Source organism: Bubalus kerabau, chromosome 9 (genome assembly GCF_029407905.1).
Source record: "Bubalus kerabau isolate K-KA32 ecotype Philippines breed swamp buffalo chromosome 9, PCC_UOA_SB_1v2, whole genome shotgun sequence".
In the NCBI taxonomy this organism is placed as follows: domain Eukaryota; kingdom Metazoa; phylum Chordata; class Mammalia; order Artiodactyla; family Bovidae; genus Bubalus; species Bubalus kerabau.
The window spans coordinates 50,035,709-50,050,277 of record NC_073632.1 but is presented as its reverse complement, the minus strand read 5'-3'; the positions used below and the strand labels follow the sequence as shown (position 1 = coordinate 50,050,277).

Here is a 14,569-nt window from a genome sequence, read left to right as displayed (position 1 = left end):
CCCTACAGACTGTAGCCCACCAGGCTCCTCTATCCATGGGATTTTCCTGGCAAAGATACTGGAGCAGGGTGCCATTTCCTCCTCCAGGGGATCTTCCCAACCCATGGATCAAACCCAGGTCTCCCGCAATGCAGGTGGATCCTTTATCACTGAGCTACCAGGGAAGCCCATTATGCTCTATAAATAACTTGCAAAATGAACAAATTTCTACAGTGCCTTTAGTTTTAAAGCAAACATGTTTATATGCATTTATTCCTTTGCTTCTCATCATCACTTCTTGGTAGGTAGAGCAGTTTATTATTACTACTCATAGAAAATGAGGATGAGAGTTCAGAAACAACTAATCAGGGACTAGGCTGAAACTTAAACCCAAAACCTCTAACTTCAAATGAGTTTTTCACTTTACTATTGAGCACTAAAAGTGAACTCTTACATTCCCAAGTCAGAGAGCTAAATCACTTGTACATATCTGAAAGGCAAGGAACAAAGAATAAAGGAATGCAACTTTTAAAGTTTCATTAATCCTTTCAAACAATCTGAGTACATGAGTGTACCAAATCAAATTGTTTCAGAAAGTCCAAGTAACCAGCAAAAACAGCACGTCCTAACAGCCCCAATATGTGCCAGACACTGTTCTAAACACTTTACATATACCTATTTTATTAATTTAATTCTATGGAACATAACTACTGTCTCTATTTCACAAATGAGTACACTAAAACACAGAGAAGTTAAACCACTTGCCTAAGATTAACACAGTAATTGGCAGACCCAGGTTTCAAAACTAGTTTTGAAAAGTAAGGAGTAAAAAAAAAAACCCAAATTTGGGGAAAAGTAATGATATATTTTATCTCAATTCAAATGATCTATAATCCTTAACCTATGGAAAGAACAGAAGTCCTCTCAGGATTATTTGAGAAGGAAATGGCAACCCAGTCCAGTATTCTTGCCTACAGAATCCCAGGGACGGGGGAACCTGGTGGGCTGCCATCTATGGGGTGGCACAAAGTCGGACACGACTGAAGCAACGCAGAAGCAGCAGCAGCAGCAGTATTATTTGAATTTATAATAATTACAGCATTAATTTTCTCTTGTCAAGTATCACTGTAAACCTATTAAAGTTACTTTAACAAAAATATTCTGCTTTCAACTACATTATTTTATAGCACTGTTTTACTCTAAATGCTTCTTAGCTTGGTAAAACCAAAAGGCTAAGACATTAGAGACTTTTTTGTTTTTATCAAAGTGCCCATATTAAAAGAAATATGCCACCTCCCAAAACGACAATTCCAGCTAAAGACCACTACCTACCTTAGCAATTCAACCTAGCTACAATTTACAACCTTGTAAAAAACCAATACACAGCACTCACTCCAGATCAATTAAATCAGAGTACCTGGTGATGGGTCTAAGTGTTTTTAGACATTCGCCCAAATGATTCTAACAAGGAGTCAGGGCTAAGAACCACTATTCCTTAACTACTAAGGAAATCCAAACCCTCCATGTTATTACTTCAAACAGAACTTTTTTCATAATGGTCAGAAAAAGTATTCAGTCACTTATTCAGCCAACTTGCAAACAACCAAGAGAGTAAGATAAACAGGACCCTTCAACTACTAAAAGGGGTATTAATTATAAGTGCACTTAGCCCAACAGATTAGACAAAAGTTAAGGCAAAATGGGGCTGTCCAGGTGGCTCAGCAGTAAAGAATCCATCCACCAGTGCAGGAGACACAGGTTCAATCCCTAAGTCAGGAAGATTCCCTGAAGAAGGAAATGGCAACTCATTCCAGTATTCTTCCCTGTGAAATCCCATGGGCAGAGGAGTCTGCCAGACTACAGTCAATGGGGGTCGCAAAAGAGTCAGAAGCAACTTAGGGACTAAACAGCAACAACAGAAATGGGATTCCAGTAATAATGTTAACAGAGTAACTTCAACTAACATCTCAAATATGCCAATGCAAAGACCAAGCTACTTCTATTTTTCAAATCCAAGATTTGCAAACCTGAAATAGCGCCATGCTTTCTTGATGGACTCATGGGCCCAACAATTCCGAAAGAGCAACACTGAAACAACCGTCAACCTGAAAACTGAAAGCCCCCAAAAGTGTTATCTTTTAAAAAATAACTAAACAAAGATTAAACTCAACTTTAAGGTTGTATAACTGCTGGCAAAGGAAATCTTTTTATGTTTTCACATAGAAGATACTCCTGAAAAGTCAAGACTGCCATAAGAACTCGGAAATTCAAAATCATCATATGCCTACATATGTTTGAAGGAAAATAATTTGGTGACTTGTACTGATAGGAGGCTATTTATAATCTTTATTCATCTCACTTAAAAAGTAGTCATATTCTGCTGTTGGAATAATTTGCTTGATTATTAGTGCTGCTGGAATAATTTGCTTGATTATTAGTGATGTTTTAGACCCTTAATGGCTTGTTAGGGCAGGTATTATCTTTCTAAAATCTGAAAAATTCTGTGGTATATCTGTCCTCAAGCATTTTGAATAAAGGGTGTGGGTCTGTAGTAGTAATTTTGAACAATACAACATGATATTTTAATATTTGAACTTATTTGATTTTCCTGTGAAACAGTAAGCAGCCAAAAGCACTGAAATCAGTCTTAAAGCTTAACAAGACCTGGGTTGATTCAATGCTTCACTGGGTCACAATGTCCCCAAAGTAAAGTATATCACCTGGACAACGTAGACCCCCAACACACCCAACTTGAGAGAGTCTATTTACTCAAGTTACCAGAGCTCTTGAGAAACAGAAAACCTTCCCTAAATGTTCATATTCAAAACCTGTTACTGTTAACGCACCATAAGCAACCTCCATAAACAACCTATTAAGGCCTTGCAGTTCTATCAGTCTTAAGAATATCACCTGCCATATGTCCTAACAAGAGTGCAACAAATGGAATCTAAACATTACCCAAACATAAAATGCCTTGACAAGAATCTATTTAATTATGTATTCTACACCGATGTCGTTCAAAGTGAAAAAATTTAGAACTGAAAGAAAACGGACCAACCACCTCACAACCGATCTACCTACAAGATTTAATCCTTCCTTCATACTTGCGCTTTTTTCGCCATAAACAGGAAACTTAGAAGAGAAGGAAATAGAGAAATGCCTAATTCTTGCTAAGGAGAATAACATCATTGCTTCCAACCCCCACAGTGTGAGTGAACAAATGAAAAGGCAACGAGGGAAAGGCACGGAGAGGTGGGGGACGGTTGGGGAGCTCAGCTGGAGTCCTATACATGCCACCCAACTCAGATGGTGCCCTAAACATCTGTAACGACAGCTGCAACAGGGAAACGGGGGTGTCGGAGAAAGAGGACCGTGGCTTGGCGGCTCAGAGTGGAGCCTGCACGCTTGTCTTCTTCCTTTGCCAACTCTTCTCTCACCTTCCTTCCCATCCTCGCGATCCCATCCTGCTCCCTCCATAAAGAAAAATACCAATAAAACCCGAGGCAGAGAAGACAAAGGGGCAGGACGCGGCTGCAAAGAGCGTCCAGAACAATAGGGGAGAGGGAGCACAGCGAAACTCCTGAGGAGGACAATAATGGGGGTGGGAGGAGCCCAGAGAGACACCCAGGGAAACACCACCGAGCCCGGGCCCCGCGGGCGGCGGACGCCTGGACGCGAGGCCCGGCCGCGCGGGCGGTATCACCCCGTGCGCGGCGGGCTGGGCTGGGCCGGAGTGGCGCGGCCCGGAGGGGCCGGTGGGGCCTGCGCGGGTCAACAGGCAGCTGCCGGCGGGACTCACCGGCATTCTGATCTCGGGGCCAGAGGTAGTATGTGGCCGGAATCACGATGAGCCCCACGAAGGAGGTGAGGAAGTAGAAGAAGGTGTTCCCGCTGTCATCGTACTGGAACTGCTGCCCCGCCATGGCACCCCCTCCTCCGCCTCCCTCTTCTCACCGCCGCCGCCACGACCCCGCTCTGCAATCCAGCTCCCAGCTCCCCGGCCCCGTGTGGCGTAGCTCCTACGCCGCCGCCGCCGCCTCTCCTCCCCGCCCCCACGCTACTCTTAGGGACACGCCGCCGCCACTGCCGCTGCCGTCTCCAGCTCTCGCGAGAAGAGAGAGCTCCCGCCCTACTCGGTTTTTCCCTCCCCCGCCCCTCGCTTCTCCCCCACTAGCTCGCTGAAGGAGACGTGGCGCGCGCAGCCGAAGATCTCCGCGAAGTCCCGCCCTTAACCCTGCCCGCTTAGCTTCAGCTCCGCCCCTCGAGCTCTGGTAGACCCTCTTTTAAGGCCCCGCGTCTACCCCTAAAGTTTCTCGTCCCCCCCCACCACTTCCGTTTCCTGGCCCAGGGTCCCACTCCAGGTCGCGATGGTCTGTTTATTGGGTCCGAGCCGAGGCTTCCCGGCCGAGCAGTGGGCGCGAGCGGTTCACCTGCCTGCGAGCGGGGTCGCACCCATTCGAAGCAGAGCTGAGTCTTCCTTGCCTCCTCTGTCTTCCATACCTACGTCACCCTGTCATACACTCTCTTCTATTTCCCTGGTTTGATAAGAATGCTTCTTTAAGTTCCGAATCGGCTCCTCCACAGTTTGGAAACTAGGGTCTCTCAGGATAGGGCGGCGTGGGGACAAAGCGGGAGCTGCGAGGAGGGCCGGTGAGGGGTTTGGTAGGGGCCTTTTGCAAAGCGATGTTAGCTCTTAAAAGACCGCGATCTACGTTGCGCCCATTTTGCAGATGGAGATTTCCCACGCTGGTAGAGATGGTGACCGACCTATCCCAGAGCTAAAATATTCATAGCATTTTCTTCGACACACGTGGTAGGCAAAGACCTTTATTGCTTTAAATGATGGTCGGCGAATTCCTTGGAATAAATCAAAGCATGCCCACTCTCCAGATAAAGGAAAATGAGGCTCAGAGAGATTGCCTACAGTCAAGCACAGTAAGAGAAGGTCTGGGGGTTCAAACTCAGATTACGCTGACGCCACAAAGCCAGAGCCCCCTGACTACCAACTCGTCGCCGACCCTCGCATTCCCCTGAGAGCAACTGGCACTCCAGCGCAGAGCGTGGGCAGGAATCCGCGCTAGGAGGGACCGCTGGGAGAGCAGACGCTCTCTGCAGCCTCTTTGTTCGCCGGCTGTGAGATCCCAGAAGCTGGTGTCAGCCAAACTGGGAGCCGAGACTGCTGGTGCCCTGATCTGCGAACGAGCCTGTTTTCCCGATGCAGTTCTGACCGGGGCCTGTCCCAACATCTGCATCGTCCCTCAGGGGACCAAAAGGAAAGGCCCACCCGACTCACCTCACAGAGCTTTTGTGAAGATTAAAGGCAGTTTGGCAATCCACTCCAGTACTATTGCCTGGGAAATCCCATGGACAGAGGAGCCTGGTAGGCTACAGCCCATGGGGTCGCAAAGAGTCGGACACGACTGAGCGACTTCACTTCACTTCATAGTGAAAATTGGAAAACAATATGATTAATATTACACTATATTTTAACTCACTTTAAGGTTATATAGTCTATTTACTAGGCTCCTTTCAATATACCTTCCATTGTTAGAAAAGAAATCTGGTCACGTATCATCTTCTATTTCATGTCCTCAAAGATAGTATTTATCATAATCAGGGATGACTTCATAACAGACTATATGCACATGCATTCTCCCCTTTCAAATGTCCTACCTACCCATTTTGAAACGAAATTTCAAAAAATCAATTCTCTGTATTCCTATCATCACTTTTTTCTGTATAAAGTTTTCAAAGACGGTATTTGAGGGGAAGAAGTAGAACAGAAGTGAGGGGAAGAGAATTGGACTATGAAGTCAGCACAGCACTGTGATCACCGAATGCTGATATGCCCAAAGCAATTTGCCTTGCTTCAGAAACAAATTTGTCATAAAATTGGCTCAACTGCAGTGGGTAGGATCCTGAAGTTCCTCTTGTTTCTCTTGAATTTGTAATAAGTTTTCCCAGGTTTTAATACTGCTGAAATGGTTGTTTTTTATTACTCTGATTATAGGTTTTACTCAGCATTTGTATAAAGATAATACATCAGTTTTATAACCTTGTGGCAATATAAATTATTCATGATAAATATTCCTCTTATGATGTTTTTTCTGCAGGAGTAATTCGCTGCAGCTTTGGGTCATGCATATGAGTGGTTTGAACAGAACTGAACCATGAAACAAAATTTTGAACAAATCACATTTATTTGCTAAACTCTAGACCAATCTAAAATATGAATTTTTTTACCAAATTAAAAGATTAAAGATTTGAAAATGTATCTTCTATTTTCAAAGGTATAAATTCACTTTGTCTTAGAACTTAATGTTATTCATCATAGATGAACTCAGGTCACCCAAATATTCTCCAAGGCAAATCCGAATCATACCTTTAATTAATCACAATTTTCTGACTCTAATTGTTTTAATTGTTTTTAGACAATTGTTTCTTTCAAGATATCTTTTAAATGAAAGATATAATAGCAGTGAATATGGTTGAACTAGAGCTACAAATACATTTTCTTTAGTCTACAGGACATGTTAAAAGACATTTTTAAAGTTTTCTCTATATGTAAATTTATTCTGTAGGTGAGAATTTTCACCAATTCATTTTAATTGCTAGGTAGATATTTCCTCTCAAATGTAAAAAGCCTGGCTGTTCTTTGGTTCCTCCTAATAATTTGCTTTTTCCTTAGAGTGAATCTTTCACTCATTCATGCTTGCAACTACTGGTGTTGACTTACATTTATACATACCAAAATACATTTGTGTAGCCATAGTCAACATGATTTAATTTTCTGCTTAATGTAATTAATCTCAAAGAGACTGGAAAGAACCAAATTAATAAGATACATGCAATTATTTCCAGTCTTTTCCCCCTTCTCCACCCTAGGATAACCTTCACTATCAAAGCTTAGCAAATCTTCTTTAACATTATACCTCATTACTTGATTTCAGTGTCAGGATTTTCCCCATTAACAGCTGAATCTCCTCTAATATAAATTGAAGGATATTATTTGGTTTCACAGAGGTGAAAAGTTATCCGCATTATGATGACAACAATAACATCAACAAAGTAACATTTGTACAACACTTTTAAAAAAATCTTTATTTGTTTGGCTGTGCTGGTCTTAGTTGCAGCAGTGGGATCTTCGATATTCATTGCAGCATGAGGGATCTTTAGTTGCCACCTGTAGGATCTAGTTCCCTAACCAGGGATGGAACCTGGGCCCCCTGCAATGGGAGCACAGAATCTTAGTCACAGGACCACCGGGGATATCCCTGTACAACACATTATTTACAAAAAGCTTCCTCAACATTATTCCAGTTGAAATTTGAGAGCATGACCCACATGTTGGAACTTTGACAAGGTAAAAGGTACTAACCCATTGCAGTCCTTTCATTTCATAGCTTCCTAAGGCCCTTAGGGTGCAATGAAACCTCAGTCTTAACACTGGAGAGAATGTGAAGGGAAGTATGGGTTGAAAAGACATTAGAATGGGTTATGTTCCACTCTTTATTGACTACGCCAAAGCCTTTGACTGTGTGGATCACAATAAACTGTGGAAAATTCTGAAAGAGATGGGAATACCAGACCATCTGACCTGCCTCCTGAGAAATCTGTATGCAAGTCAGGAAGCAAGAGTTCAAACTGGACATGGAACAACAGACTGGTTCCAAATCAGGAAAGGAGTCTGTCAAGGCTGTATATTGTCACCCTGCTTATCTAACTTGTAAGCAGAGTACAACATGAGAAATGCTGGACTGGATGAAGCACAAGCTGGAATCAAGATTGCCAGGAGAAATATCAATAACCTCAGATATGCAGATGACACCATCCTTATGGGAGAAAGTGAAGAAGAACTAAAGAGCATCTTGATAAAAGTGAAAGAGGAGAGTGAAAAAACTGGCTTAAAACTCAACATTCAAAAAACTAAGATCATGGCATCTGGTCCCATCAGTTCAGTTCAGTTCAATTCAGTCGCTCAGTCATGTCCGACTCTTTGCGACCCCATGAATCCCAGTACGCCAGGCCTCCCTGTCCATCACCAACTTCCGGAGTTCACTCAGACTCACGTCCATTGAGTCAGTGATGCCATCCAGCCATCTCATCCTCTGTCATCCCCTTCTCCTCCTGCCCCCAATCCCTCCCAGCATCAGAGTCTTTTCCAATGAGTCAACTCTTCGCATGAGGTGGCCAAAGTACCAGAGTTTCAGCTTCAGCATCATTCCCTCCAAAGAAATCCCAGGGCTGATCTCCTTCAGAATGGACTGGTTGGATCTCCTTGCAGTCCAAGGGACTCTCAAGAGTCTTCTCCAACACCACAGTTCAAAAGCATCAATTCTTCGGCACTCAGCCTTCTTCACAGTCCAACTCTCACATCCATACATGACCACTGGAAAAACCATAGCCTTGACTAGACGGACCTTTATTGGCAAAGTAATGTCTCTGTTTTTGATAATGTCTCTGTTTTTGAATATGCTATCTAGGTTGGTCATAACTTTCCTTCCAAGGAGTAAGCGTCTTTTTATTTCATGGCTTCAGTCACCATCTGCAGTGATTTTGGAGCTCAAAAAAATAAAGTCTGACACTGTTTCCACTGTTTCTCCATCTATTTCCCATGAAGTAATGGGACCGGATGCCATTATCTTCGTTTTCTGAATGTTGAGCTTTAAGCCAACTTTTTCACTCTCCTCTTTCACTTTCATCAAGAGGCTTTTTAGTTCCTCTTCACTTTCTGCCATAAGGGTGGTGTCATCTGCATATCTGAGGTTATTGATATTTCTCCTGGCAATCTTGATTCCAGCTTGTGCTTCTTCCAGTCCAGCGTTTCTCATGATGTATTCTGCATATAAGTTAAATAAGCAGGGTGACAATATACAGCCTTGACAAACTCCTTTTCCTATTTGGAACCAGTCTGTTGTTCCATGTTCAGTTCTAACTGTTGCTTCCTGACCTGCATATAAATTTCTCAAGAGGCAGGTCAGGTGGTCTGGTATTCCCATCTCTTTGAGAATTTTCCACAGTTTATTGTGATCCACACAGTCAAAGGCTTTGGCATAGTCAATAAAGCAAAAATAGATGTTTTTCTGGAACTCTCTTGCTTTTTCCATGATCCAGCGGATGTTGGCAATTTGATCTCTGGCTCCTCTGCCTTTTCTAAAACCAGGTTGAACGTCAGGAAGTTCACGGTTCGCATATTGCTGAAGCCTGGCTTGGAGAATTTTGAGCATTACTTTACTAGCATGTGAGATGAGTGCAATTGTGCGTTAGTTTGAGCATGCTTTGGCATTGCCTTTCTTTGGGATTGGAATGAAAACTGACCTTTTCCAATCCTGTGGCCACTGCTGAGTTTTCCAAATTTGCTGGCATATTGAGTGCAGCACTTTCACAGCATCATCTTTCAGGATTTGGAATAGCTCAACTGGAATTCCTTCACCTCCACTAGCTTTGTTTGTACTGATGCTTTCTAAGGCCCACTTGACTTCACATTCCAGGATGTCTGGCTCTAGGTCAGTGATCACACCATCGTGATTATCTGGGTCGTGAAAATCTTTTTTGTACAGTTCTTCTGTGTATTCTTGCCACCTCTTAATATCTTCTGCTTCTGTTAGGTCCATACCATTTCTGTCCTTTATCGAGCCCATCTTTGCATGAAATGTTCCCTTGGTATCTCTAATTTTCGAAGAGATCTCTAGTCTTTCCCATTCTGTTGTTTTCCTCTATTTCTTTGCATTGATCGCTGAGGAAGGCTTTCTTATCTCTCCTTGCTATTCTTTGGAACTCTGCATTCAGATGTTTATATCTTTCCTTTTCTCCTTTGCTTTTTGCTTCTCTTCTTTTCACAGCTATTTGTAAGGCCTCCCCAGACAGCCATTTTGCTTTTTTGCATTTCTTTTCCATGGGGATGGTCTTGATCCCTGTCTCCTGTACAGTGTCACAAATCTCAGTCCATAGTTCATCAGGTACTCTATCAGATCTAGGCCCTTAAATCTATTTCTCACTTCCACTGTATAACCATAAGGGGTTTGATTTAGGTCATACCTGAATGGTCTAGTGGTTTTCCCTACTTTCTTCAATTTCAGTCTGAATTTGGCAATAAGGAGTTCATGATCTGAGCCACAGTCAGCTCCTGGTCTTGTTTTTGTTGACTGTATAGAGCTTCTCCATCTTTGGCTGCAAAGAGCATAATCAATCTGATTTTGGTGTTGACCATCTGGTGATGTCCATGTGTAGAGTCTTCTGTGTGTTGTTGAAAGAGGGTGATTGCTATGACCAGTGCATTTTCTTGGCAAAACTCTATTAGTCTTTGCCCTGCTTCATTCCATATTCCAAGGCCAAATTTGCCTGTTACTCCAGGTGTTTCTTGACTTCCTACTTTTGCATTCCAGTCCCCTATAATGAAAAGGACATCTTTTTTGGGTGTTAGTTCTAAAAGGTCTTGTAGGTCTTCATAGAACTGGTCACATCACTTCATGGCAAATAGATGGGGGAACAGTGACAGACTTTATTTTGGGGGACTCCATAATCACTGCAGATGGTGACTGCAGCCATGAAATTAAAAGATGCTTGCTCCTTGGAAGAAAAGTTATGACCAACCTAGACAGCATATTAAAAAGCAGAGACATTACTTTGCCAACAAAGGTCCATCTAGTCAAAGCTATGTTTTTTCCAGTAGTCATGTATGGATGTGAGAGTTGGACTATAAAGAAAGCTGAGCACCAGAGAATTGATGCTTTTGAACTGTGGTGTTGGAGAAGACTCTTGAGAGTCCCTTGGACTGCAAGGAGATCCAACCAGTCCATCCTAAAGGAAATCAGTCCTGAGCATTCATTGGAAGGACTGATGCTGAAACTGAAACTCCAATACTTTGGCCACCTGATAAGAAGAACTGACTCCTTGGGAAAGACCCTGATGCTGGGAAAGATTGAAGGCAAGAGGAGAAAGGGACGACAGAGGATGAGATGGTTGGATGGCATCACCGACTCAATGGACATGAGTCTGAGTAAACTCCGGGAGTGGGTGATGGACAGGGAGGCCTGGAGTGCTGCAGTCCATGGGGTGGCAAAGAGTCAGAGATGACTGAGCAACTGAACTGAACTGAAGCTCCAATCTGAAATCATGAAAACCATGTTAAGAAAGAAATTGAAGGCTGTGGTTTTCTTTAGTGTTGGGAGCAGGTTTGCATTTTGGCTCCTCTCTTTGCATGAGTTTGTTGGACTTGTCAATATTGTTCTTATTCTATCCCTACTTTTATGATTACAAAGCTGATAATTTATTGCACTAAAGCTAGTTGTCAACAATGTATCAACAAACTTAGAGTATTCCTTTATGAATTAATTGTATTCATTACCAACATATCTAAATTCTTAATGAAAAAAAAAAGGATTGACATCTCACAGTAAGCCTTAAAATAGCACTTAATGAAATTTCCCACCCAGATTGAAATATAATTTGGAAGACTGGCCAGAAATAAACAGGAGAGATCACTTCAGGCAATTTCAAGGTTGTATATTTGCATAAGAAGAATAATTCTCAATAGAGACTAGAACCTAAAAGGAAACATTAATCACCTTGTTGAAAAGCAAATATTTGTGGGTCCTGAAGTTTATAAAATTGGAAAGCATTAATTAAGAAAAATACGTAGAATTATTATTATAAATATGCTAAGTCTCTTCAGTCATGTCCGATTCTTCACTACCCTATGCTCTGTAAATTTCCAGGCTTCTCTGTCCTTGGGATTCTCCAGGCAAGAATATTGGAGTGGGTTGCCATTTCTTCCTCCAGGGGATCTTCCTTACACAGGGATCAAACCTGCATCTCTTTCGTCTCCTGCATTGGCAGGCGGGTTCTTTACCACTAGCTCAGAAAGTTCGTATTTACTATGGACTCTGATGGGGATGATGTGTCAAGGTAGGTTCATTACTTGTAACAAATGTACTGCTCTAGTGAGGAATGTTGAAAATGGAGGAGGCTTTGCATGACAGCATGGGGGTGGAGTTGGGGGGGAGAGTAGGAAATACATGAGAAATCTCTGTACCTTCCACTCTGTTTTGCTGTGAACCTAAATCTGCTCTAAAAAAATAAAGTCTACTAAAAATAGCTATTATTTGTAATAATTATAATTGCTATAGGTTTGTGTTCTACAAATGAAGTCTGATAAATTCTATTTTTGCATGATTTTCACCAGGATTTTTAAAAATATGACTCATTTCAATTGTATAAGCTACATATTGTATATATTTCTACTAAAAGAGAAACTGTGGAAAATTCTTAAAGAGATGGGAATACCAGACCACCTTACCTGCCTCCTGAGAAATCTGTATGCAGGTTAGGAAGCAACAGTTAGAACTGGACATGGAACAATAGACTGGTTCAAAATTGGAAAAGGAGTACGTCAAGGCTGTATATTGTCACCCTGCTTATTTAACTATATGCAGAGTACCTCATGCGAAATGCCAGGCTGGATGAAGCACAAGCTGAAATCAAGATGCAGGGAGAAATATCAACCTCAGATATGTGGATAACACCACCCTAATGGCATAAAGCGAAGAGAAACTAAAGAGCCTCTTGATAAAAGTGAAAGAGGAGAGGGAACAAGCTTGCTTAAAACTCAACATTCAAAAAAGGAAGATCATGGCATCTGGTCCCATCACTTTTTGGCAAATAGTTGGGGAAACAATTGAAACAGTGACAGATTTTATTTTCTTGGGTTCCAAAATCACTGCAGATGGTGACTGCAGCCATGAAATTAAAAGACCCTTGCTCCTTGGAAGAAAAGCTATGACCAACCTAGACAGCATATTAAAAAGCAGAGACATTACATTGCCAACAAAGGTCCGTCTAGTCAAAGCTATGGTTTTTCCAGTAGTCATGTATGGATGTGAGAGTTGGACCATAAGGAAAGCTGCACACCAAAGAATTGATGCTTTTGAACTGTGGTGTTGGAGAAGACTCTTGGAAGTCCGTTGGACTACAGGGAGATCCAACCAGTCAATCCTAAAGGAAATCAGTCCTGAGCATTCATTGGAAGGACTGATGCTGAAGCTGAAGCTCCAATACTTTGGCCACCTGATGCAAAGATCTGACTCCTTGGAAAAGACTCTGATGCTGGGAAAGATTGAGGGCAGGAGGAGAAATAGGTAACAGAGGATGAGATGGATGGATGGCATCACCAACTCGATGGACATGAGTTTGAGCAAGCTCCAGGAGTTGGTGATGGACAGGGAAGCCTGGCGTGCTGCAGTTCATGGGGTCACAAAGAGTTGGACATGACTGAACAACTGAACTGAACTGAACTGAAGATTTTTCCTTTTTGACAAGGCTCCAATGACAACCAAATCCTCTGCATACAATTTGAAAATCTCATGAGTGGAAGAATTTTGCAGAGTGGTCTTCTCTGTCTCTGAACATTTCAAACAATATTTCTCCTCCATTACCTACATACTTCAAGTACCAGGCCAAATGGAATATATTCATATCATGAATCAAGATGTATCACTCTTTCACATTGCAATGCTAAGTAAGTTTGCCCCAGGGTTGGAGGTGGAAGAAGTATTCCTGGAAGTGCTAACAGCTATACACAGAAGTAACTGTAAACTACATGAAAACATCACCCAGTGATATCATTCAGTCATTCAACATTTAACATTCATTGAATGGCTGATTTGGGTTGCTCTATGGCAGAAACTACTGCAACATTGTAAAGCAATTTTTCCCCATGGGGAGCACAGGAATGTTGTGTTTTTTTAAACATTTGGTGGGGGCTTCGCTGGGCCTTCGTTGCTGTGTGTGGGGGCTTCTCTAGTTGGAGCCAGCAAGGACTACTCTCTAGCAGCTAGGTGAGACAGGGTCTCTCACCTCTGGAAACTTGTCTACAGTCTAATGAGAAGGACATACTTTTCCAATAAGTAACAAAAACCAGAGAAAGGAATTGATAAATGCTTTAAGAAATATATAAATAAAATTATTTCTGAGTTCATAGTAAAGAGTTCTTTCTTTTGGCAGAGAGAATCAGAAGGCTTCAAAGAAGAGGTGGCAATTGAACCAGGCCTTGAAACTGAAATAGGAATTGAAGGAAAAAATCCAGGTAGAAGCAGTTCAGAGAACATTTGGAGAAACCCATGAAGTCCAGTCTGGCTGTGAATGGGAATCACAAATATGGGAAAATACTTTTAAGTCCAGGTTACAGGCAACATGTTAGCAATATTACCATTTAATGAGCTTTGTTAAAGGACTTCATAAGTGGGAGACATTGCAATCTCCATTGGATACCTTAAAAAAGAGAGACAAAAATGATTTTAACTAACATAGTTTAAGTATGGGCCTACAGAATACAAGAGGGTGAACTATGTCACCATTTCTATTTTTTCTTTCTTCCTTTACCCACCATATAGTTTTCACTCTTCAATATCAATAGTTATGTCCCCTAAAAGACTTTGACATACCTCTCTCTGCTGGCCCCTATATTTCACATCCTGTTCATTCCCTACTTCCAGTCCTGCTTCCCCACCTCTGTCCTGCCTCACATCTGTTCTCTACACAGCAGCCAGGGATCCTTTTCTTCTTTTAACTTTCTATTTTGAAATAATTATAG

General features: G+C 42.1%; 1 protein-coding gene across 1 annotated transcript in view; it reads right to left on the bottom strand.

Annotated features, from left to right (window-relative positions):
- The window catches only part of SEC63 (SEC63 homolog, protein translocation regulator), a 68,273-nt gene extending 64,247 nt beyond the window's left edge, over window positions 1-4,026 (bottom strand). The window contains exon 1 of the mRNA XM_055535280.1: window positions 3,779-4,026. Within this exon, the coding sequence (XP_055391255.1) occupies window positions 3,779-3,902 (124 nt within the window). The 5' untranslated portion in view covers window positions 3,903-4,026. The remainder of the gene's footprint in view (window positions 1-3,778) is intronic.
- Window positions 4,027-14,569: the final 10,543 nt, after the last annotated feature.